General features: G+C 33.8%; 1 protein-coding gene across 10 annotated transcripts in view; it reads right to left on the bottom strand.

Moving 5' to 3' along the window:
* Window positions 1-280: 280 nt before the first annotated feature.
* The window catches only part of RALGAPA1 (Ral GTPase activating protein catalytic subunit alpha 1), a 218,988-nt gene continuing 192,582 nt past the window's right edge, over window positions 281-26,686 (bottom strand). For 6 of the 10 annotated variants that reach the window (XM_082451981.1, XM_082451976.1, XM_082451979.1 and 3 more), the window contains 2 exons: window positions 10,937-11,061; window positions 281-1,648 (listed from right to left, as the gene is read on the bottom strand). In XM_082451981.1, coding sequence (XP_082308107.1) covers window positions 1,500-1,648; window positions 10,937-11,061 — 274 coding nt within the window. In that variant the 3' untranslated portion in view covers window positions 281-1,499. Of the gene's footprint in view, window positions 1,649-3,299; window positions 3,365-8,570; window positions 8,602-10,303; window positions 10,335-10,936; window positions 11,062-22,131; window positions 25,932-26,686 lie in introns of those variants that run through there. The other 4 variants (XR_014261120.1, XM_082451978.1, XM_082451980.1 and 1 more) reach the window with 4 other exon arrangements.

The raw sequence follows: 26,686 nt of genomic DNA, 5'->3' as shown, positions 1-26,686 counted from the left end.
GAGATAAATTGATGCTTTAACCAAGTGCATTGGGGGAAGTTTCTGGTGAGCCCTTGTGAAGGTGAAAATTTTCCTGTAGTTTTAATGACTGTGGCAGGATCTCTGAGAAATAAGGTGGGGTATATCCTGAGAAGGGAATTAAAATTCATTTTTCATGATGAGCTAAGATAACCTAGGTTTATGCTTTATATCTCTCCATTAATCATACAGCCCTGCTTAAGTCTGAAAAAATATAAAAGACAAAATACAAAAAGACAAATCAACACTCATGGACACGAAATGATAAGAATACTTTTATTGTATTATTAAATACCATCTTTTTTCCACTGTTACAAATTTGTAGATACTACATGAATGATGATACATAATTTATATTTTATAGTTTGCCAGTATGATGTATTTACACATGCAGTTAGTACCAATGTCATGCTACATTTCCTTAGGAGATGCCCGTTCAAAACAAAATGTGAGCAAAATGTGAGCAGCTTATCTACTGTAGGAAAATACTTCTGGAGGGTGGAATGTATACCAACCCGCACGTGCAAGTTCAGTATTAACAATATTAGATTAATTTAGACTCCTGGGTCATGTTCCCTTTTCTTTGACAATAATACACATAATTTAAGCCACACACTTATGTCAGAAAAGTTTTCTCCTTCTTTTCTTTTTTCCTACCCGCCCCACCCCATTCCTCCCTTTTTGGTACTTAAGAAAGAACACAGATATACCAGGATCCAGCAGCCAATAAGGGGCCACAATCTCAAAACAGAAATGGCATTTAAAACAGTGATACCATTTAAAAAGCAAAACATTAGAAAAATATTTGGAAGCTAAACATGAATCAAAGTTCAGCACAGTGATTTTTCTGGTTTTTAGATATGTCATGGCATCACCTGCACAACCAAGAAATGAGACAGTGCTTTGGGAAGAAAAAGTTAATGCTAAAATTATTTCAGCTGGAACTTGAGATACTAAAAGACCATTTATTTTAAGTGGTTTATTTTGATAACATAAATAATCCATACACATCCTGTGTATTAACAGATCTGCAACTATTGCTACAACTTTACAAATGCTTAAATTTAAAGATGTACATTTATTTAAAAAATTATATATTTACTGAGCCATGAAGTTGTAATGGGGCACGATAAATAAAATAATGAGACTATCTGTCCAATTATATTTCATCTCAAAGTTAATTACGAAATTAAAAGTCAAACTACTTAGACATAATTATCTAGGGAAGGTAAAGGGTGTAGAATAAAACTCCCCACCCCCCCGCCCCCCATACGGCAGCTTGGAGTGTGGGGGGAAAACCAACCGAATAAACAACCCAAATCTAAAATACTAAGTTACAAGTTATTTAAATCCAGTGTTTTCTAAAATAAATGTTCAGGAAGGAACATGCATGTTGTTATGGCAAACACGAAGCCTGAAAGGGTTAACGCTATGTTCATGCTAAGGTGGCTACTGCTGAACACTGCTGGGCTGCTGTCTCCTTAGGATTTATTGGCTGAGCCAGAGGAACGACGCAGCTTCATGGACATGCGGCTTTTGCTAGTTCGAGGAGACATTGGTGAGGCCAGGTCAGCCCCGTCTACCTGCGTTGCTGTGGGAGTTTCACTGGGTAGAATCTCTGGGTAGGAGCCTGTGGGAAACAGCAAGAGCATTAGTGCAAGTCATCCAGCCACTCATCCTGTAAGAAATAACTTTTCTGCTACAGATCTGCAGCATGGATCCCAACCCTTAGTGAGGTCTTCTGAGAGGAAAGAGCAAGCCCCAAACTTGCTTGTTACGACAGTGATCTGGTGGCTCATGTCATCATATTAGCAAGAAAGCACCAATCATTATTTCCAGAGCCAGAACCAACCAGAGAGCTCCCCAGAAAAAGCAATGGGAAGCAAAATCTTTGGGACAGAAAGGACAGGGATCCAAAGCACCATTAGCATGCACGTTAAGGGCTTAAGAAGCAGGTGAGAAGGACCAATTCCTATCTCTAGGGTACAGGGTATAACCAAGAAAAGGGCCTTCATTGCTCAAACTTGAAAACAAAACAGCACCAAACGTTTCCAAAGAGGAACTTAGCAGTATGAGACCATTATACGTGCTAGGTAGTTAAATATGCTTTTAAGAAGGAGCCAGATAAATTCCCTGAAGAAGGAGGAGGACAAGAGCTCTCGTCTGAAAGTCAGTCAAAAAAGACAAACCGATCTCTCAAAGTGTCTCAACTTAGAATTGACAAGCAACGCTTTTGTTTTCTTAAACTTTCGCAGTTACACTCTCCAGTCATAGCAAGTAGATAACCAGTAGAATTAGTAAGATATAAAAATTTGAAAGAAACAAAACAAGTTGAAATTGGAAAATTCTTCATATCATTTATTTACAAAGTAGTTCTTCACCTTTGTACTTTATTTCTGAGTTATGATTCTCTAATTCACAGCAATACTACAGAACTTTGCACACTGTAGGCTCTCAAATATTTCATGAATAAGAAATTACATTAAAAATTAAAAACTGTTCAAAAAAACAAAAAGTCTGAAAATATAACAGAATAACAAAATTTTTAAAATTCTGTATATTTTGAGGCATTTTAATCCAGATTTCCTTGGTCTTATATACATAAAAATTATCTTTACGAGTGTCACAAACAAAGACATGTCACACAGGTTGCAGGCTTAAACTTACACAGCTCCTAACTCTGTAGGGAAACTTTTGGCATATTTGTTAGCCAGTGTAGCACCACACTGACACTTTGAGCTTGGGAATACTTATACAACTATTTCCATATAATGAAACATTTGGCTTAAACTGAAGTTATGAATATTTATAAGGAAACATAAAACTGTTCAATAAGGGGTACAGATCCTACTGAGATGTCTTAGGAAATTAAGAATGTATCTCTGTAGAACACTTAAAAGTTTTTAAGGCCAAATATTATACTTAAGAACAAACATATATTGTCAAGGAAAAAACATTTTATCACTAATCCTAATCCAGGTAAATTGCCCTCCTTTTCAAAGTAACTTCTCCAACATTCTCTTTTCTAATTGAAATGAGGTTGACCTTCAAAATACAAGAAGGACATATATTTCTGTCCACCTTTACTCTTCCTGAAGATCTGAGTTGGTTCATACTGGGCCCATACTGGAAAACCTAGAGGAGAATATGAATCCACGGACCTTTTTAGGGAAGCACTGCAGATGGATGGCAGAAGGAAGGTGAAGAGCAGTAGCTCATGCTTTGCTGGTAATGCATACTATTCCCGGCCAATCATGAGAGGCCTTCCCATGGCTGTTTACCTTGAGATGGCCAATGTTTTCTAGTGGAGGTTTTGGGAGGAAGAGAACTATCACTGCATTTCTTTCTTTGTTGTGAATGAAGAAATGGAGTAGCGAGCAGAAGTGAGAAAACAAAAGAGAAGATAGATAACAGATATGAGCGACAAAGTGCAGAATTTTACAGGTGTTAACAGAGGAGCAGAGAAGACAGTAATCAGGTTTTTATTATGAAATACGATTGGGCATGCAATGCATTAGGGTGATGAGGTTTCACAATGGACAAATGCTTTGTAAATTCAAATGGTATACTTACCCACTAACAAAACAAGTTCAAACAGGAGAAAAGAAAAGAAAAAAAAGTCTATGAGAGATTCTTTAAACAACTACCTTTTAAAGTGTTCACTGTACTGGTGGCATCACTCAGTCATAAAATCTCTAGGGCTGTACTGTCCAACATGGTAGCCATAGCCACATCACAGTTAATTAAATTAAAATTAAATATTATAATAAATGCAAAAAATTTATAAATAAATGCAAAAAATAAAATTAAATAAAAATTAAAAATTTGGCTCCTTGGTGCACTAGCCACATTTAAATTGTTTAGCAGTCACATGTGGTTAGTGGCAACCATACTGGACAGTGCAGATATAGAACATTTCCATCATCATAGAAAGTTTTATTACAGAACACTGCTTTAGAGTACACCAAATTCAAAGAATATTTTCCTCAAAAACAGCAATTCCTCTATGTCTCCCTTACTGCCTTCAAGGTGAAACCCCCTTTCAGTCAACTGAGTCAAATCAGGCTTTTTAGTGTGTGTGGTATACAGCACCGCCTCATGTTTTAGCAAATGATGTTTGTGATAAATACTCAGCATACCCAACCTCTATAAATAATTTATGGTGGATAGATCTCAATTTTAGATTTAAAGAATAATGTGATACTTACACTTCATTTCACATCCTATTCTGCCTAAGTATTGATTTATATCACCTGAGTCATAAAGAATATTGATTTATTTATTTCTATTGATAATATATCCTCTCAAGTATAAAGTTTAAAAAGTATGGGCTCCTATGTTTTACATACAGTATCTATTAATAACATTTTTACAGTACTCACACAGACTGTTGTCTGTATCTTGATGGAATAATAAATTGATTCATATATTGTACATTGATTACAATGAGCTATTATTACAAATAACATGATGAATATGACTTTGAGGATCTATAAAGACTGTAAAAGGGAACTCAATGCATTGTTATTTATTGTGGCTTTGATTATACTGCTTGCTGACAGGTATGACCCCTTTAAAACTGCTAAAGTTACTGGACCTACTAAATATAGCCTTTAAATATATGGTGACTTTGAAAGCAATTCTAATTAACATTGAACTAAGAGGCAGCATCATCTTAGAAAGAGCATGGGTTAGACAGACCCATGACAAGTTTGTCATGTTACTAGATGCTGGATATTGGGCAAACTAACCTGAGACAGTTTTCTTATTTGTAAAACAGAGACAATACTAGTTATTTTGCAAAGTTGTGGGGAATGAATGCCTACATATGCAAAGATCCTGGCACATAGCAGGTATACAATAAGTGTAGCTATATAATAAAACTACAATAAGAGCAAACATTAATAGACTTTAGATCAAAAAAGATGAGGATTAGAAAAGAAGGGATAGAAACTAGAAATATTTTTGAAGAAAATGACCACTTACAAAACATCTATTGTTAAAATGTGGAGAACACAACGTAACTGTTTAGTTTGGGGGAAAATAAAGAATATCCACTTTTATGTTAATATTCCTATAAAACATAACCTTACATTAAAGGACAGATTACCCAAATAATCTTACTGCTTTAATATTGTTAAAGGAGTTGATAAGTGATTAAGATTAGTGTGGATGCACCACTGAATGTCATAAAGTAACACATAATTTAAAATAAAATAGTACAGAAACACAGGCAAACATGAGGTTTCAAGATATTCAAGAACTACCATTATTGCAGACTTAGAACATATCAGTCTAAGCTTGTCATATTTTATCTCCTTACAAATGGGAAAACTGGGTTTAGGATAGATTAATTCATTTGAGTTCATGCAGATAAGAAATAGCAGAGCTAGAATTTAAATCCAGATCAGTCTGTTTCCAAAGCCCATAGTTCTCCCACGGCAACCTTAAAATGATACTAAAAATAAATAAATAATAAAAAATGATTTTTCAATGGGTGGAAAAGTAGAGCCTTCAAAATAAAAATTTTTAACAATTTCTAATTTGCAAATATGACAGGTTACTGGGCAATTTCTCTCCTCTCTCAATATCAAGAAGGGACTCAAAATATTTAGACTAAATGAGTAATTATAATACTTCGAGTACTCTGAAGTCAGACTCTGACTTTACCAGGTGACTGTTGGTAAGGTTTTTTGTTTTTGTCTCATAGAATTGCCATGAAAATTCAGTGAGAGAATGCATGTATAGTACTTAGCACACTGCCTGGCACTCAGTAATCGCTCAATTATTATTTTCATTACACAAATTTTACATCTGAATGAATGCTCTATGTGAAAACTGAGCCTAGTAATTATTGTTATAAAAGGTTAATGGACTTTATTTAAGATTAATATTATTTGCTTCTTGGTCAACAACATACAAGCCAAATTTCTAAGTTTAAAATACTGAAGAGAGAACACATTTGGCTGCTTATAATTTCAGGCTAACCTAGTGATAAATAAATATGATTATTTATTTTTAAAAACATTTGATTTTAAAAACACAGTAAACAAACTTATAGCTTATATGTTGAAGGAAACATTTTCTACTGGCACTTACAAATAATATTTAGGATATATATAAAATAACTATCTTCTGAAGAGCTACAATCTTTTCTTCCAGATCTGAAAGCCTGGGAAAAGGAGAAAAGTTTAATGGCTAAATTTTGATGATTCATTCCATTCAAAGATTCAAAGAGATGGGCCTGACAATCATAATACTATCTCATCTACATGTGGCATACAGATTTTGTGAATTAACAGCAAAACTGAGGTTAGAATTAAGGAAGATTAGACACTACTCTAGGTCTTCAAAATCACTTTGTTAGATTATCTCTTATTTTGATGGCATAGAAATATTTAAATCTTATTACTAATTTTTAGAAGATTTACTTAGGAACCTATATGTTTTCTAAAGGTAATTATACAAAGTGGTATGTATGTATACGTATATTTATGTATGTATACAGAGGACCCTTGAATGTAGGGGCTAGGGGCGCCAACCCTCTATATAATGTGCCTATAACTTATAGTCAGCCCTCCATACATGCAGTTCCTCCCTATAGGTGGTTCTGGTTCCTCTGTATCTATGGTTCCGCATCCACGGATTCAACCAATCTCAAATTGTGTAGTACTGTAATGTATACTGTTGAAAAAAAAATGCATGTTTAAGTAGACCTGTGCAGTTCAAACCCATGTTGTTCAAGGGTCAACTGTACATGTATATGCATATGTGTGTATATATATATGTATATGTATATACATGTGCATCTATAGAGGGAGTCAAATACCAATCACCCCTTTAATTTTTAAAGTATTGATACTAAAATCTCTAATTTAATTTGTAGAGGAAACAAATCCAAAGAGAGGTACGTACTAGCTCAACTAATAGAGTATTAGCAGTAATTCTAGATATGCTACATAATAGGCATTGAAAAATACTTATGGCTGATGATAGTAAAAAGACATAATACTGGAAAAAAACTGGGTGTATTTTATATATATATATATATATTATTTTTTTTTTTTTGCTATACATACATTTTCTCTGTTGCGGGCAGCACACACATTTGTGCTGGTCCTAAAGGCTCACTGCGCTGTTCAGGGTGTCACCACCCCTTACTGTTGGCCGCTCTTAAGTGTGGTGTGGCTAGACCAGGCTTCCTCCTCAACAGCTGTCTTTTCCCTTTTTCCAAAATTGCTGTGTCTGGCTCTGCACATTCCTTTTCCTCCTCTTCCCCTTTTTTTTTTTTAAAATTAATTTTTATTGGAGTATAGTTGCTTTACAATGTTGTGTACGTTTCTACTGTACAGCAAAATGCATCAGCTATGCATGTACATATATCCCCCCTATTTTTTGGATTTCCTTCCCATTTAGGTCACCACAGTGCATTAAGTAGAGTTCCCTGTGCTGTACAGTATACGTTCTCATTAGTTATCTATTTTATACATAGCATCAATAGTGTATATATGTCAATCCCAATCTCCCAATTCCTCCCACCCAGCCCCTTTCCCCCTTGGTATCCACACATTTGTTCTATGTGTGTATTTTTAATAAGAAAGATAACTTAATATTTACTGTGCACTTGTAGTAAAACAGGATCCTGTTTCTTCTTGTTGGCATTCTAGATTTTTCTTTTATTTAAAAAAAAAAAGAATTGGAGGGGGAGGAAAAAAAACAACTTGATTTGAAAAGACAATGTGACATTAGGGAAAAATATCTAGATTTTGTACTGCCAATATAATCTGGCCAAGAAGAGGAGTAATTTCATTTTAAAGTTTAGAGTCGGAGGAGTGGTGTTCATGAATGTTAAAAAGAAGGTCACAGTAAAACTTTTGATATTTTCCACACACCTGCCTGACAAAGATAAAGGGATTTTTTTTCCTGTAATTTTTTTTTAAAATAAAGGACATGAAAAATCTAATAATGTTTTAATGTAGTTATGGAAGATCAACAAAGTGTGACATCACGATATCTCCCTCAGTGACCTTAGGGATAAAAATAATTTCCCTTAAGTATCAGTCTACTGCCACAGACAGAGTCCATTTTGAGAAAATACAGTTATGAAATTTATGGATCAACTATGATATACCAAAAATGTTTTTCGTATCTATTTAAATACTAAAAATTATCTAGAAAAATCCCCATTGGAGTTCAATGTCATCACAGTTGATACATTACTGTTAACCAGGAAGCAGGTTTTAAATAAGCTTGAGCCAAGTTAAGTTTTAAGCCAAACTTAAAACAGTATTTTTCCACTACTCCACTGAATAGTATTATATTATAGGTTTGGTTAGAAAGAATAGATTATATCCGTTATATGATTATCGTACTGGTATTCCTTTAAAATGTAATTTCAATTTATTGCATTAGTATTGATTAGTATTAGTTTATATGGATGGGGTATGCATGGGATATCTAAAGTTGATTCTCAGTTGCGGTTGATTCTTGATTACAAGTTAAAAGGAAATGGGGGAAGAACAAAGGGTGTTTTGTTTGACACTTTGTCTTACCTTCAGATAAACAGAACTGATATTTAATGATCTAAATCTCAATGGGGCAAATCAATTTTATCATCATGTTAAAAAGTAATAATGAACCTAAAAATCCTCACACTATTATGTAATTTTTGCAAAGCATAAGTCAGGTCCATATGGCTATTACATGGCCTATTTCATGTCTTCTCTCTCAACTCTGACTTACAACTTTAAAGGGACTTCTACATTTATGGGTTGGTTTGTGACAGGAAAATCAAAATCTGAGATGACTGGGAATAAAAAATCATTCTTCAGATATCATAATGTTTTTGCTACTGTAAAGGAGTAAATATTTCCTTTTTATATTATTGTGCTGAATTGAAAACCACTGATAAAAATTTTTATCTTTCGTAACTATTAAAGTCTGCAAAAAAACCATAAAAATGTATTAAGTAATACTGGAAAAGTTATTTACAGTGTTTAAAAACACCTTTTAAAAAATTCAAGTGCATGTTTCTAACAGTTCCTAAAGGCAAAGACAATTTAAAAAAATTAACCAAAGAGCCTTGACTTGGCTGCTGTATCATTCTTTACCTAATGTCTCAGAAAGTGAGACTACTACTTACTTCCCATGTTATACATCTGGCCAAATGTGCAGGATAACATGGAACATATAAGAACATTAAGAAGAGGAATATGAAGGACTCCAGCTAGTAAACAGCTACAACATGAAAACTGACAGCCTTTATACATTTAAGGGGAAAAGTTAAGTCTGAACGTGGCCTTATTATCAATATTTTTCATTTGTGAAATTTATGGCTCAACTCTATGTATGGTACACAAAAGTGTTATTCATGTCTATTTTAATAATGTCTGATATTTTATCAGATATTCTCTATTATTAAAAATGAAATGTCCAGGTATACTTAACTAGTTTTTATTTTGTTGTTCATTGATTTATTTTTAGTATCTTTCTTTTACCATCTTTCTTATGCTGAGCTGAGTAATTTTAGATAGTGTCAACCCAGTCTAATATAATTTTCTCTTTGCTAGGTCTTTTATATTATATAATTAATTGAAAGGGCTCCAAGTTTTTTTGTAAAATTATTTTTATAATGGCCAATTAAACGGTGACAGGAATGGAAGCTTTAATTTCGTCGACTTTGAGAATTACAGTAATTTTTTTGCAAGCAAATTAGGCCAGTAAAGGAGTACTGTGCCTCTTAAACTACTTAATATAAAGAAAACTTATATAATATGAAGAGAAACTGAAGGCTTATTATGATGAACTTCAAGTATATTGTATTCTCTTTTCCTGCTTCCCTTGAACATCATTAAAACAGTCATCTTTGTATTTCAGGTGCCTAGTATGGTGTGAGGCACACAACAGAATAACTATTTGATGAGTTAAGGTACCCAATAACAATGCAACACATTACAAAATACAAAGACACACCATTTCAGTTCAGTAGTACTACATTTTCATGCTGAGAAACAAAAAGGTCAATACAACAAGGTGTAACTAACTTCAACCAAGGGTTCTATTATTAGTTATTTTTATCCCAGAACCAGTGTTAGTGTTTCATGCAGACCTAAGTTAGTAAGTATAATTCTGGAAGAAATTTAGTGACAATTTCTGAAATGTTTAGTATGAACCAGGGCAGTGTTAAGTTTGCTTATTAACTGAGTTACAAGCTTAGTGCTTGCTAATTTTTAAAAAAGGAAATGGGGGAAGAACAAAGGGTGTTTTGTTTGACACTTTGTCTTACCTTCAGATAAACAGAACTGATATTTAATGATCTAAAGAGGGAAAATAAAATAAATGAAACAATCATAAGGAGTGCAAAGTATTACAGAATAGGAAGGCCATGAGTAATTTATTTTCTTACTGATTTCTTCAAAATTAGTTAATTGTAAAAATGCAGTACCCTCTTATAATCTTTAAATATTACAAAATAATTTACTCTGCTAAGTACTTCTAAATCTAGACCAATTATTTTAACTTTATTTGTAAAATTAGAGATGATAAGGCAATATTCTTGGCCATAAAATTTGATCCTCTGAAGTTGAGAGTGCCTGCTCAACTTGTATTTCTTTTGCAGATACTTCAGTAACGATTCCGTGAAACACAATAGTTACTGCCCATTAGCTCAGATAAAATGTAGTGTATGTGCTTTTATGAAGACTGTTGACTTTTAAAGGAACTGTATTTAGGTAAAAGAAAGTATCAATCAAATTTACAGGCCAAATATGAAAATAATGATGAAGAATATTTATATTTCAATGACTGGAAGTTTATTCAAGCAAGTTTTCCATTATTTTAAGAGTTTTTTTAGAACAAAAGGGTATTGCATTTCAAGTTCCAATAATGAACAGTAACTAATACTTGCTTTTAATCTTACCGGCATCAGATGGTAAATGATGGTAGGGAGCTGGAGAAAAAACCTGTGCTGCAAAATCTTCAAATGTCGTTGGTTCTAAATGGTGCTGGACAATCGTCTGCAGATATCGCGCTCTCTCCTCATAGCTGATTTCCTTCAGTTAAGGATGAACTTAAATGCAGCATACATTGGGAAAGAACAGATCGCATCAAAAAGGACTACTATCACTGCTAAGCCATTACTTCTTAATAAATATAATTATTCATTAACTATTCTTGCATATCATTAAAGGTACGGCTTTTTAAAGAGAAAAAAATGTAGCTTTTAACATAAGTTTACTCTTCAGGATACCACTATACCTGGCAGCTTAACAGGAAGACATTTATTAGAAAATAATTAATAGTAAACTGTTGGAAGAAAGAAAGGTAACAGTTTACTTGGGAAAGGATTCAACTGCTATCAGGTCAGCCTAGGGCTCATCTTATCTTGTTAATCAGCTTCGATCTGCAGATGTACTCTGAAAAGCCATGCGATAAATATTATAATGCTTAAAATACTATGTCTGAAATTCTGTTTTTCATTTGTAATAATTTATTGTGAAAAATTCCTGCATATCATCTTTTTCTAAAATCCCTGCATTTTCCCAACAATTGTTCTCATTTTGAATGGAAGACTACTATTGCTGTAATCCTCGAACTTAACTCCATGCAGTTAAGATAAATACACAGTTGAATCTGTATGTCAGGAAAAAATACCTAGTCAATTATAACACTGAAACAAGCAGGAATATTTGCAGAGAGTCCACAGGACTCCTACGTACTGTCTAACAAAGCATCTACAGGGCACTGACACTGACAGAAAAATACTGTACTTCCCTTTCACCACATTTTCTTCTCTGATATTATTGACAAGCAACCAGTACCTTGAAGTGTTGTTGCTTTTGAACAACCCACTCCAGGCTTCCTGTTTCAGCAGGCCTGACTGTGCTGTTAGCACAGAGAGGGCGAGAAAGAGAGAGAATATTTCTGTTGTTCACGAAAGCAACTATGGAAATGGCTGTCAAAATGTAGAGCAGCAGGCAGCAACATACAATTATCAGGAAAAACTCACATGCTGACTTCATGTCGTATAGTTCCTGAACTGAGAAATCAGTTAACCTTTCTTCTACAACTTTTAAAAGTTTTCCAGCTGTACTCAGTGTGCTATGTTGATAGGCTTTACCTAAGACATTTAACTAAGTGTAAAGGATAATAAAAATTTGCTTATTGGTTCTTCTTTATTCATTGAATTTTCCCCAAAACCCATTTTAATATTTTACCCTCAAAATTCATTATTCTCTCTCTTTTTAAAATTGCAATTCAATTGTTGTAGTCCTTTAGTTCCAGAGATTGTAGACCGAGTCTACAATCAAGACCAAGAAAAAATTTTGAGAGGAAGATAATTTAAAATGTTAATTCAGTGGGAGATACCATAGCCAGTTACATTTACAAAAGATTATTGATTGAGAAAAAAAAAAAGAAGAGTTAAAGGTAAGTCTATATTCATTATGCACTTGACTTAGACTGTGATGTCTTTTGCCACCTAAATGACTTGAGTAACCTCTTCTTATACTACAATTTATTTTATGTATCAAATATTGAAATAATCTTAATTTCAGTTCCTGGCAATCCATTATTTTCAATTCTGGGGTTGAACTTCAAAAGAATTTTACTCCTGAAATGGGTAGCAACAGGACAGGATGCTATATTGAAAGGATTTTATGGAAGGATCATATAGACGTTTTCGAGTGTTAGTTAACACAGAAAAGTAATATAGCACACTTTTAGAAGACGGTATATGGTTATAAATGAAAGGGGATGAAACTGATGGTTCAATCTAAATAATACCACATATCTCACAACTTGTTGGAAAGTACTTTTTTCATTGGGGGAGATTCACAGCTGCCGAATTTTCTGCAGTTAATAGAGTCCTTTGATTCACAGCAGTGCCCCTTGTACAAAAAATACTGGCCTTTGTGTATTACCAGAAACTAATTTTCTATTTGGCTGAAAAGGGAAAAATGGGGTTATTGCTTCTCCCTCCTACAGAGCTTTTCATTATGCCTGATGCACTCAACTTCTAAGCTCTTCTGAGAAAAAAAATAACTGAAGAGGCAAGAGGTAGAAAAATGAGCTTGTTAGCACATTAGAAGTGAAGTATCTTGGTGGGCCCTAGAAATTCCCAGTGGTGTGTTAACTTATCACTCTATGCATGCTGGCACTGATAGTCTCCCAATTGATCACTCTCTTTTCGCACCAAAGGTGCTGCCAGGAAGCAAAGGCTGAAGGCCCACAGGAGAACAGTCTGCTATCAAAACAAGCTGTTTTTAAAAGTCTGCTTGAATGGGTAAAATGCTTCATGAAAAGTAGGGTGGAGACACCTACCTGCTTTTAAAATGCTCTACTTTCAGAGGGCCTACAAATGAAGTATTTTACTTTACCTTATTATATTTAGAGTTTACACAAAAATTAGGCAGAGAGAAAGCTAATTTAATATTTCTAAAGCAAGGAGATTATTAGAGCAAGAAATGAATATCTAGAGAAGATACATTTATTTTTTATTTAAAAATTTTTTTTTAACATCTTTATTAGAGTATAATTGCTTTACATCGTTGTGTTAGTTTCTGCTGTATAACAAAGTGAATCAGCTATACATATACATATATCCCCATATCCCCTCCCTCTTGTGTCTCCCTCCCACCCTCCCTGTCTCACCCCTCTAGGTGGTCACAAAGCACCAAGCTGATCTTCCTATGCTATGCGGCTGCTTCCCACTAGCTATCTATTTTACATTTGGTAGTGTATATATGTCCATGCCACTCTCTCATGTTGTCCCAGCTTACCTTTCCTCCTCCCTGTGTCCTCAAGTCCATTCTCTACGTCTGCATCTTTATTCCTGTCCTGCCCCTAGGTTCTTAAGGATACATTCTGAAGTGTAATTCTATTTCACTATACAAAAGGAGATTCGTAAAACTCTGAAGAAACCCTAATATATAAAGCTATAGAAACTAAAATTATCTGGACATAATGTATTCATTTTGTATAAAAACACATGATGTATTTAATAAAACTGCAAAAAAATCGTAATTAGAGAAAATGATGCTTTCTAAAACAATTTTTTAAAGTTGAAGTATAGGTGGCAGAGTGAAGGAAAACAATCATTAATGGTTGAATTTAAATGAAAAACTGTAACGGTTATCACAAATTAGGCAGTCCACTGTCTGAAGTTTCCTTCTGGGGGATTATTTTCAGAAAATACTGTTAGTTTAGTAAATTATTATAGACTACAGTAACTCACCTTCTAAAAGCTAAATATTCTAATTTTCCAAGTGTGATGTAGTCAAATAAATAAACAACAATATGAAAGCAACCCAATCTACAGTACTTACATCTTTTCCCCTTTTACTTTGGAAAACATATATTAAGGAGATATAATGAACTCTAAGTACTTCAACAATAGTCCTGAGTCCACAAACAAGGTTTTTTGTGATTGAGATGATGATAAAGTTCCAAACAGTGATGTTAGCATCTGCAATGGTAACCATAGTCCAAAATAGTTAACTCCTATATCTCCTTATAATATGTTAGACACTTATTCCTTAAAAGGCAGCTCTCTAGGGAAGAGTTATTAGTACCTATAAATTGAGTGGCATACGCAAACTTGATGGCTAATAACAACAGGATAGCTCAAGCTATATTCCTACTGTGATTGTGTGTTGCCACTGGCATTGAAATTACAAAAATTGAAATGGGTGAAATCATAAAAAGGTGATGGTAAACTTACAAATTCAGAACAAAATTTAAAGTACAAGTCTAAGCTGAATTAAGACGGTTTTTGTTGCAAATCTAAAACAACCCAAGCCAAAACTAGAATAAAAAGCCATTTGATAAAGGAGACTTTTAGCTGGTAGGAATCTTTAATACAGAACTAGCCAATCAAAAGAAATAACACACAGGTGCTGCAATCACAGCAATATAATTATCCACTAATCCTCCTTCCTTCTACTTTCTGTAAAAATAGAAATGGGGGGAAGGAATATTACCATTCTAAAAATAAGTAAAGGGAACTAAATGATTTTTATAGTATAAATAAATAGTTTAAACCCAATCTGTACTTCATTAATATGAAGTTATATCAGTATTCAAGTAACTACTTTTGATTTTAAACTTATCATATGAAATAATAATGGCCCCCTATCACTGTGTCAAGACCAGCTGTTATGAAACTAGGGTTCAGTTTCAGCCCACTCCTGGAAAGAGATGCATGAATTCTCTGTGCCACAGTTTCTCTGAATGTTAAATGGGGATCCCCCCACCTGCTCCTATTTATGTCATAGGGCTGATGAAGATAAAGGATATAAATATAAAGTAACCCAAAAGTCCCCCTACATCTGTGATGAAAATAGTTATTTTGACCTTTGACTCAAGTCTTTGTAAATAGCAGGTGCTGTCTCTACTAGGACAATTTTCAGTATCAGTTTAAGAAATATACCTGTGTTCATGTGCAAGAACTCTGATAATGTTTCTTGTTTATGTTATGTACAAGAGGAACTTTTGACTTATTCTGGTAAGAGAAAACTCTGATTTCTCATGAGAAAAAACACAATATGAAGAAAAGAGACTGCAGACAGTTAATTAGAAACACTTTTTTCAACTTGACTAATGTATAGGGAGAACAGATAAAAGGTAGATTTGGTTTTTAAAGAAGCAACAACCCTTCATTCGCCAAAATAATTTTCTTAATAATACAATGTAATTTTGAACTGCTTTTGCTGTCAGAAAAGGCAAAACTTTCAGTTTTGTGATCATTAATTCCATGGCACGCCCAGGAGGTTGTATGAATACTTAGGTCCAATGTAATTTGTGACTAGTCTCAAAGAAATAGAAATTTGTCTGTGTGTAAGTATATGTACATGTGTACATGTATGTATGTTTGTGTTTGTATATATGTATGTTGTACATAGCAAGAATCAATATAAAGTATAATTTTTCACAAAAAGGAGTTACGAAAATTACAGACAACAAAGGCATATCATTGCTTAATTAATTTCCTCTTAAATTCAGGTTTAATGTTTTCTTTCCTAAACAAGAAAAGAAAAAACTACCGGCTCCTTTTTAAGTAAAGGCAAAGCGTGAAGTGTCTATATCTGTGCTCAACAGCGTAGCCTCAGGGATTTAGGGCCCATTCTGAAATTCCTAATTTAGTAAGCACTTGCCCACACTCATATTAATGTGGTTTCTTTGCCGTTTTAGCAGTCAGGAATTTCATCTCCCTTCTCTGTATACAAAATTCCAAAAACAGTAATTGCAGGAAAAGAAAGAGTTTTACCTATTAAAAATTTCTTGCAATACTACTTACAATATTTACAAAGTTTGTAAGATGGTTGGTAGTTTGAAATTGGCTATGGTGGGAGTTTTCACATCATAGAACTCAAAAAAATGCCACAAATCGAGGCCTCCTCCTGCTCTCCAGAGCCAGTTGTTAAGCATCAAGTGTGCCTCATTCCTCACGCTTGTTCTCCTAATAAACTAGTGGGAGACTAATGTCTGAGGGCGGAGGCCATGCCTTTTTATCTTTATATCTCTAGCACCTAGCACAGGGCCTAGCAGCACTCAATGATTGTTTATAAATTATAGAATGAATGAATAAAGTTGGTTTGGTAGTTGATTAGAAGCCTGTTATGCAGACAGCCCCCTTCCTCTAATCTCAGTTTGGCTCCCCAGAGACAAAGCCCTTTGGGGCAAATACAGTTGGGACTCTCCTAGGATTGAATTTGGAGAGAGAGTCTGGTTCCACCCCTACCCTTAATCTTGCTGACCTTCTCCGGAAGAAGAAAAAGTGAGTAAAGCACAATGAATACATATGTAAGGTGTAACATTAAAAGAAAACTGATATCAATTTCTTAAAAAATTATAATAATCGCCTACAGAAGAAATTCTGTAAATGTTGAAAGTAATTACAACTCATTACAATTTAGCATTGAAATAAACATTTTGCCCCATTGGTTGTGATAATTTTAGTTAGAATTAGAGGATGGATACAACAATGATCTACAAACATTAATGTCAGGAAACTTAGCAAAATCAGCAAAATGTTTATTCAGCAATAAGCCTTGCCTCGAAGGAGAATATAAAGATTCGCTCAGAAAAACAAAGCTGCTGACCGGTAGAGTTCGGACTAGAACCTTGGTCATTTAACAGTCCAGTGCTCTTTCTACAGACAATCTCAATGATCTGGATTTTAGATGGGAAAAAAAAAAGTATAAAAGGCATTTTAGTCAGCTCAAGGACGGCCAACACAATGACTACTAGCTTAAGTTCTATGATTGATTGGCAATTTTTCAAAAATGTTTTATACTAGAATATCATATGTAGTATAGTAATAAAAATCCATGGCATGATCTAAAATAAAACTGAGAAAATAAAAAAACCACATTTGACTTTTTAGTTCTAAAAGGCCTTGAAGTATCTTCAAGCATTCTGAGGCAGTATCATTACACAGGGTCTTGAAAACATAATGAAAAATAAGAATTTTATTGAGATATAGAATATGGGTAGATATATTTTGCAAGTACATCTGCAGGATCTAATAATAATTATCAGGAGTAAAGTGGCATACTTCCCTGAAATATACAGGGCAATTAAGTATCCCATGGACTAAAAGGCACTGCTCATTTATAAAAGTAAACTATATTGCTTACTTTATAAAGAAGATCTAGTAAATTAATTAATACTCCATTTCTTTCCTACAGTAGCTAATTTCTTTAAGAAACATGCAGTCTAGTTCATATGCAGTAAAAATAAAATTCCCCTAAACAAATAGCATGAATCTTGGAATTATTTGTACTATGTTATTAGAAATTCTGAAAATCTGCAACAGGTTATGACCAATTATTGTGTATGATTTTTATGATGCTTTATATTAATGAAATTCTTTAGTAGTTGATACTATCTACACCATGAAGGAAAAGCTGTGATTTGTCAGAGCAGACAAAGCTGGGCTTTAATCCATCCTTTTAAGCATGCTGCCAAGTCTATATTGTTTTCACTGCGTCTCAATTAGGAGACAGGCAGGACACCTGGTACTTCTTTATCTAAGTCCCATGGGCTGCCAGATGACTCAAAATCCATAACAGGTGCTAAGGCACTGTGAGGATAGTCCTATTATTGAAAGCTGGAGCTGTATAAAATTTGGACCATATATAATTGCTCATAAATCAGTCAATTACTAAATGAAAACATTAAGTAAAAAGTTGATAAGCCCAATTCTAACAAACTTCATGTAAATACATTTAAAAAGATTAACCTTAAATAAATAGGATTAAAAATTTAAACCTACCTAAAGGTTCTGAAAATCCTTCCTGATTTAATAATCTAATAATCATTGGCAGTTTCTAAAAAGGACTAACATGATTATCAAATATGTGTATCTATTACACTTTCATGAAAGTTGTATGAAACAAAACATCTAAAAGAAAAACTAAGTTACCTGGATTTCAAATTTAATGAAATTAAAATTTTGTGCTCTCCTTCTTGGTAAGATCTGCTTGAAAATATTACCATTAAGTAATAATGAGACTTTCATAGTCAACAGAGAACTGCTTCAAAATTACTAGTATTACAGTAAGAGTTTAAAAAATATTGGGGGGAGACTAGGAACAATCACTGTGTTGTTCCTCTTAGGAACAAAAATTTCAGTACATTAAGTTGAGGAAATGAATGTCTGTGTTTGGACTAAATACTAAACTTGGGTTCTGTGAGAAGACTGCAAAAAGGAAAAAAATAACTAAGTGAAATTTTACAGTGTACAATTACTTAAGTGTTATCTCTACCTAAATGTGCACTAACTTAATTAAGATTTTGTTTAAATGCTGTAATTATCAGGAGTACAAAAAAAGTGATTTATTATCATGGTAGTAGTTACAAAGTACAGCAAACTGTCATTTAAGACAGTGTCATAGCATCTATGATAAACAGTATATTGGCTTAAACTAATGCACTATATGCCCCCAGGGAATAATAGGCTCAGAGACTGGACTTTAACATTAAAATCTACCCATTAATCTTGACTTAACTACAATCTATTCTGCAGTAAAAGGAAGAATGGGCATTCAATGAATTACTGTTTTTGAAATATTGCACTGGTGCCCATTTACTAAAATAATTTAAGGGGACATGAAGAGATGCAATACTAGTAAATCTTACAGACTGTTACTAATTTTATAAAACATGCATTTGATTTTCCCTCAGTTTAGCAAGAACACCCCATTTTTTAAAATCTATAGATTAAAAAATTTTTCTTAAAATATTTCTCCCTGATCCTTTGAAAGGACATGTTGCATAAATTACAATACTGCAGTATAATTTAGTCAACTTAAGTTCTGCTGAAAAAAAGAATCATCTATGGAAATATACTGTGGGGTCAGGATCCTGGGGGCTGAAAAAGCTTTAATTTTTTTAAAGTTGTAGATCATTGTTTCTTTGCATCAGAATCTCCAACTGCTTGATTAGACTGACCAGAAGAAAATGGAAAGGCCCAGAGTAGTGTTTATACAAATATCACAGCATACAATACCTCACATAACAAAGAAACAACACTCACATTTAAAAAAGATATCCAAAATAGAATTCAAGGAGAGAAAGATAATTATGAGTGACTGAAATAGGCATTACCTACTGATTTAAATGATAAATCCAGTATTTAACCTTAAGATTTGCTTAGTGGATTATTTTAGCATTTGCGATTGTTATGCATAAAATTAATTTACATTTCTATATTAATATTGCTTATATGTATTCAGACGATATTTGGGAATTCTAAAAAACACAGCATAAGCCAAATCTGTCTCTAACCTTATCTGATATATAAAATGTGCTGGTTTTAATCCACTTTCCCTTATTTTAAATTTCTATCAAGATTACAAAACATTACTTTCATTTCATTTAAAGGTAAAAATATCATGAAGCAAACCGACTTTTGCTCTGCTATAATCTGGTGGGCTGAAAATAGATAATGGCATGTTAACAAGGAATTACTACAGGTGGTTGCTTAAATATATTAATTTGCTTTCTTTTTGATAGTAGGTATGTGCTAAATAAAAGTCAACACCCTTATCAAAAGAATAAGTAAATGTAGAAACATCAATTCTACAACAGCTATTTTTGCTTCTTCTCTTTTCTGAACAGCAATTAGTAAAGCAACCCCTTCCCCTCCTCCCTAGTGCCGTCAAGCTGTTCAGAGCAGTTTGCAACTCGACAATGGTACCATTGTGAATGCTCTCTGGGCTTCCTTCCCACAGAGAGTTAAATGGGCAGTTCCTGCTGCCCATGATTGGTGTCCAGTGAAATAATACTCAAGAGCCAGGTTTTATCAGCTTCACGCCAAAGAAGTGAAGCCAGGGAACCCAAGCCTTCATATCATACTGGACCATATGCCAACCCTGATGGCCCCAAAGGTTTATCACTAAGAATCAGGATCCATCATGTCCCTTGTGAAATTTCACTTCGCATACCTTATGTGAAATGCAAAGCTTCACTAAAAACCGAACCTGCTTTGCAATTGGCATGAACAGATGGACGGTAACAGTGGTTTGGCAAGCAAAAGTTAAGATTTAAATAGGCTATATTCTAGCGTTTGAGAGGAAAAGCAGTTACAAGAAAATGGGGAGATTTGTGATCCATAGTTTAATTTTAATTCCATTATTGAGTTATTAAAAATTCAATAGCAAAATCCCATATATTTAGTAAAAGGAAAATAATAGATTAAAAGCACTGCAATTCCTATGTTAAACAAGGTTAGAGTAATTTCAGCTTTACATCCTTCATTCTTTGCGCTCTGAAATCCCCAAATAGCATCTGAAGCTACTGCTGTTTTTCTATTTAAATAAAGACTAGAATAAAACTTACACATTATGCAGTAGGTGTAGTTAATAATAATGTGAGCATACCAGTGCACCTTCATCACTAATATCAACAACATAGCGTTTAATAGAGAGAAAATAAAATTCCTTTTCTAGCAAAGGTCAGAAGTTAATCAAGATGGAAGTAGAGGAACTTCAAGTTTTGTTGTTTTTAGGGAACAGCCAGACAATCACCTGATAGAGTTCTCCTATTTTCTTTCTGGTACACTATGATATAACCCAACTGTCCATAGATTGGCATATATGGACCATACTATCACACTGGATTTGAGAATACAGGTAAAATGGTGGTACTGCTTTCTTTTCCTTTGCTATTTTTGCTGTGAAGCCAAGGTACTATCAGAACAGGATAAAAAAACTTCATTTGTCAACAACATGTAAAAGTATAACAGTATGTAAAAACACATTTTCTGAGCTCTTGCTACATGACAGACAGGCTGCTTAGTGCTTCATGTGGATAATCTCATTTAATCCTCACAACACTACTGAGTTTGGTACTCCTTTTACAGATTAAATAAAATTAGACATAAAGACAGTGACACACTTAATAAGTGGTTCTGGACTCTGAAGCCCAGGCTGATTACCCAACAGTCAGCCTCCACATTTTTAAATATAATTAATTTATAATTAAGGACTATAATTAAGGACGGTCTATACTTACCAATACTATCTTCTGAAAAAATGATCTACAAAAGACGGTAGATACATAAAGTTATGCAGTTTCTCAATAAACTCACTTTCTTCTAACATGAAATGGCAGCAATATTGATGGGCCTCCCTAAGAGGTTTTATAATGTTCTCTCGTAATGAATGGCAAACTGCATTAGTGGAGCCAATCAATTACATTTCATTTCGTTTTGGCTCTCATACTTTTGCAACAGGTTCTTTACATTTGAGTAGTAGAACTGCAGGGATAACAAACTGTGACTAATTGAAGAATGATCATTGACTTCTGGTAATTTGTCTGATAAAGTTAAACAGAAACCCAATTCTGGCATTTACGAAAAAGTCAAATCTAAACAGATTAGAAGAAATCAAATAATATTGGTTTGGGAGGAAAGAATATTAAATCTAGGAGGAAAGAGTTTTTTAAAGATACTATTTTATTTTATAACACCCCCAAAATGTATATTTCACAATATTATATATGTATTACATATATATATACACACACATAAAGCCTCAAAATATAAACTACAAGAATTATAACAGACATGCTGCATTCCATCTACTCAAATCTCACCCTTTGAGGCCCAGATTTTCTATACATTCTTCCCTGATTTTCTTACTCCAGAGTAATGACTTTTTCCTTGGAACTCCCACAGCATCTTATCTACAACCCTACTGTGACACATTTTACCTTGTGTTATAATTTTTAGTGTACATATAATTATCTCCCCTAGTAAATTATAAGATTATTGAAGAGATTACCATCTGATTTGTCTTTGCATTTCTCTCAAAATCTTTACCATTACCATTTAAGTGATCAATCAATATTTTTGATAGAAGAAAAACAGTACAGTTGCATCTTTTGACCTGGTGGTGGTTAAACTAATTATTCACCATATAGTATATTTAGGATTTATACTCTTTTTTCAAATTATATTTTGCAGTAAGAAAGGTTAAGAAGAAAAACTTAAGAAAATTAGGACATGGGATGTGGTTAATTTTATGTCAACTTGGCTAGGCCATGGTACCCAGTTTTTGGTCAAACACCAGCCTAGATGTTGCTGTGAAGGTATTTTTTAGATGTGAATACCATTTAAATCAGGAGAAAAGTATATCAGATTACTCTCCATAACGTGGGTGGGTCTCATCCAGTCAGTTGAAGACCTTAGGAGAAAAGATTGAGGTCCCCAAGGAAGGCAGGAATTCTATCTCTAGATGCCTTCTGACTCAGACTGCATCAACTCTACCCCAACTCCCACAGATTTCAGACTTGCCATACCCACAACCGTGTGAGCCAATTCCTTAAAATCAGTCTCTCTCTTTATGTACTTATGTATATACACACATCCTACTGATTGTTTCTCTGAGAACCTGAATACAACATGACTATATACTGTAACTTCTGAAAATTTCTATGTATAATAAATCTCACATTAAAAAAGAGAAATAGTACATATTTGATAGCAACATATTTAACATTTATACATAGTCAAAATGTCCCTAGGATCAAAACAAATAATTACTTTAACATTTTTATTTAAGGAAAAGTCATGATAGCTAAGATCATGAAATTAATGCTTTGGAATTATTATTTCTAAATCAAAAAAGCCAAAAACAAACAACAAAAAAACCCCAAACCCCACTAACACACACATACACTCTCTTTCAACAGGTAATTAATAAATAAATGATGACTAAGATCAACCTGAAATACCCCTCAGGTCCAATGGTTACTGAGAATGTGCCTACTCCTTCTCCCCAGTGATGCATTTCAGTTCTAACTGCATGATCAAACCAACAAATTGAGCTAGAGACAAAAAAAACCCAAAAAAAACCCCCCCAAAAAACCTAGCTGACAAAATCAGAGGTTGCAAGAAAATGCTTTTCAAGTACAAGTAATGCAAGAAATGACAAGTGAAGTAAAGGAGAGGTTTCAAAGCTTGAAAGACAGTCATCAATACTGACAGATTACTGTAATTCTGGCTGCCAGCATGATCGATTTGGGCAGCATATGACAATCAATATTGTCCTCATTTAGTGAACAACATTAGATTCACAGATACAGACGATGTTCCTAGGAAAAAATTTAAGCTGTACTTAATGATCATAAATAGCACAATTTATGCTGTGGAATCTTCGTGGGTACTTTTACTGGGCATAAAATAACTGACACAGCAGTACAATTATCCAAATATAATTGAGTTTATTACATATTCTTTTACTCCTTCATTTCTCTTATGAGGATTAAAATAGTAACTGATGGTTTTCAAAGCCTACTTCTATCTCAGTTTTTGTTGTAATTTCTTTTGTTTTATTGATCTGTTTTAGAGCGCATGATTTTTTTTTCCTTAATGGGAGCTTATCTGAATTTGTCAAAAATATACATTTAAAATTTTATTATATTTCTGAAATACGTATTTGTTATTTAAAATGAAAAGACATTTCTATTTCAATATCTCAAAAACATCTAGTTGTAATTTATTGTATAAACTTTCATTTAAAAATCAAGTAATTGGGCTTCCCTTGTGGCACAGTAGTTAAGAATCCACCTGCCAATGCAGGGGACACGGGTTCAATCCCTGGTCTGGGACGATCCCACATGCTGCGGAGCAACTAAGCCCGTGTGACACAACTACTGAGCCTGTGCTCTCGAGCCCACAAGCCACAACCACTGAAGCCCGCGTGCCTAGAGCTCATGATCCGCAACAGGAGAGGCCACCACAATGAGAAGCCCGCGCACTGCAAGGAAAAGTAGCCCCTGCTCACCATGACAATGTGCAGCAATGAAGACCAAAAATAAAAAAACAAAAAAATTTTAAAAATGAATAAAATCTATCTTTAAAAAAAAAAAATCAAGTTATCTATCAGTACCTATATGAAGTTATTTCCTCCAACATTTAGAATTAATATACACCTTTGTGAATCTTTGTGAAAGATGACTACATGTTCTTCAGATTAGCAAAGGCTGAGTATCTCTATTATATACTTAAATAGTATGGGAAAATAACTTGTATATAGCTTCTAAATTCAAGCTTCTAAGTCAAGAAAAATTTGTTTGATCTGTCTGATTTAATATTTTTACTCTGATAGTTCCAGAAGTGGTTTTCCTGATAGAAGTTGCTCACATCTGCTGTGTAAATAAAGTGTTCACGTTTACTGTTTTCATCTGAAATTACCTCTCTTCATCTTAGAATTTTCTCCAATGTGCTATCTATTAACATCTCAGCAAGATTAACTATTAAGAGCTTCATGAAACAGGCCTAAAAATCCAATCCAATCAATTAACCAACCAACCAACCAACCAAACATAAAAACCCAATTAGGCAATTTCTTGCTGTTGGGTAGAGCTGTTTCATATTGACTGTAATCTTTACACATAACAGAATTAATCACTGCACAAAATAACGTACCTTATTTCATTTACTAGGTGCATCCAAATTCATTATCTCATTTATTCTTCACAACAATTCCAAGATGGGTATTAGCATCTTTTTTACAGATGAAGAAAGTTAGGTTTAGAGATTCTGGGACTTGACTAGGATCACAAGGCGGACCTCGGGTGGCATGGACATATATACACTACGAAATGTAAAATAGATAGCTAGTGGGAAGCAGCCACATGGCACAGGGAGATCAGCTCGGTACTTTGTGACCACCTAGACGGGTGGGATAGGGAGGGTAGGAGGGAGACACAAGAGGGAGGAGATATGGGGATATATGTATATGTATAGCTGATTCACTTTGTTATAAAGCAAAAACTAACACACCATTGTAAAGCAATTATACTCCAATAAAGATGTTAAAAAAAAATCAATGTTTCTAACTGCAAATCCAGCTATTATACCTCTAGTGTAACATGCAAATCTGAACTAGTCCTTAAGAGTATGAATTTAGGTGCAGGTAAAAGAAATTAAGCTATATCCTCACTTTTAATTGGTATACTTGAACTACTTGGTAAGGTGTGCATTTTACATGTTGCTTGTATATCAGGCCAGAAATAGTTTGTGTTAGTTCAATAAATTGAGTTCCTATTGACACAAGAGGCAAATAGAGTTTTGTATTACAATCTAATCTTGCTCTCATCACTTTCCCAAAAGATTTAAGGCATTCTTTCAACTGTGTCTTAAATGAAATGATGGAGAACACTAACCTCAGGATGAACATCAAGATCAGGGGAACTGTAAAGAGGCATAGGTCAGAAAGAAGTCAATCTCAGTAGAATTGACAATGCAGACAAAATTAGTTTACAGATAATAATCTGTATATTCCTTATAAGATTAGCTACCTTTCTAGAGATATTCAGGATATAATAAACTGAATCCTTACATTTCATGACAATGACCACGTCAAATCTGAGTTTTCAACTTGAAGTAAGTGAAGATGTAACCACTACAAAAAAGAAATGCTATATACATGACATTAAGCTTAAGCAATGTAACATGCTATGATCCACCTACAATTCCATTCCACAGTATCAGAATATGTGAGAAATTACATAGAAATCAGATTGCTTAAGTCAATTTTCATTAAAAGAAGAAAACGTATGTGGTAGACTTATGCTAAATCCATTTCATGTGGAATAGGACATAGGATATTTTAAAAAGCCTTCCCTGTAAAGCTTAACATCCACAGTTTATTATGTAAAAGAAAAATAATTGAAATGTTTTGAATAATGTAGAAAAAGTATATGGAAACACAAATCCATTTTAGAAAGGAATATCAGAAAACAATTTAAATTTTAAAACTGTGTGCATATTTCGCCCCAGGCAGTGTTCTAAGAATTTTACACATATTGACTCATTCAGTTCTCATAACACTACAGGCTAGATATTATTATCATTCTCATTTTATGGATAAGGAAATTGAGGCTCAGAGAGGTTAAATAACTTGCCCAAGGCTGCATAGCTGATGAAGTGGTGACCAGCATTTGAGTCCAGGTAATCTGGCTCCAGAAGCCATGTTCTTAAACACTCCATGCCCTCTCATACTTCCATGACTCTGTTTATGTCATTCCTCTGCTTGGAATGCTCTTCTTAATCTCATCTACCTGATTAATTCATTCATCCTTCAAGATTGGTTCAATCCTTACATTTCTCAGAAGTGTTTCCTGATACCACCACTCCTTGCAGCTGACTGAGACGGAT

This window comes from Balaenoptera physalus (assembly GCF_965194825.1).
Source record: "Balaenoptera physalus genome assembly, chromosome: 2".
In the NCBI taxonomy this organism is placed as follows: Eukaryota; Metazoa; Chordata; class Mammalia; order Artiodactyla; family Balaenopteridae; genus Balaenoptera; species Balaenoptera physalus.
This window is presented reverse-complemented; position numbering and strand designations above follow the sequence as displayed.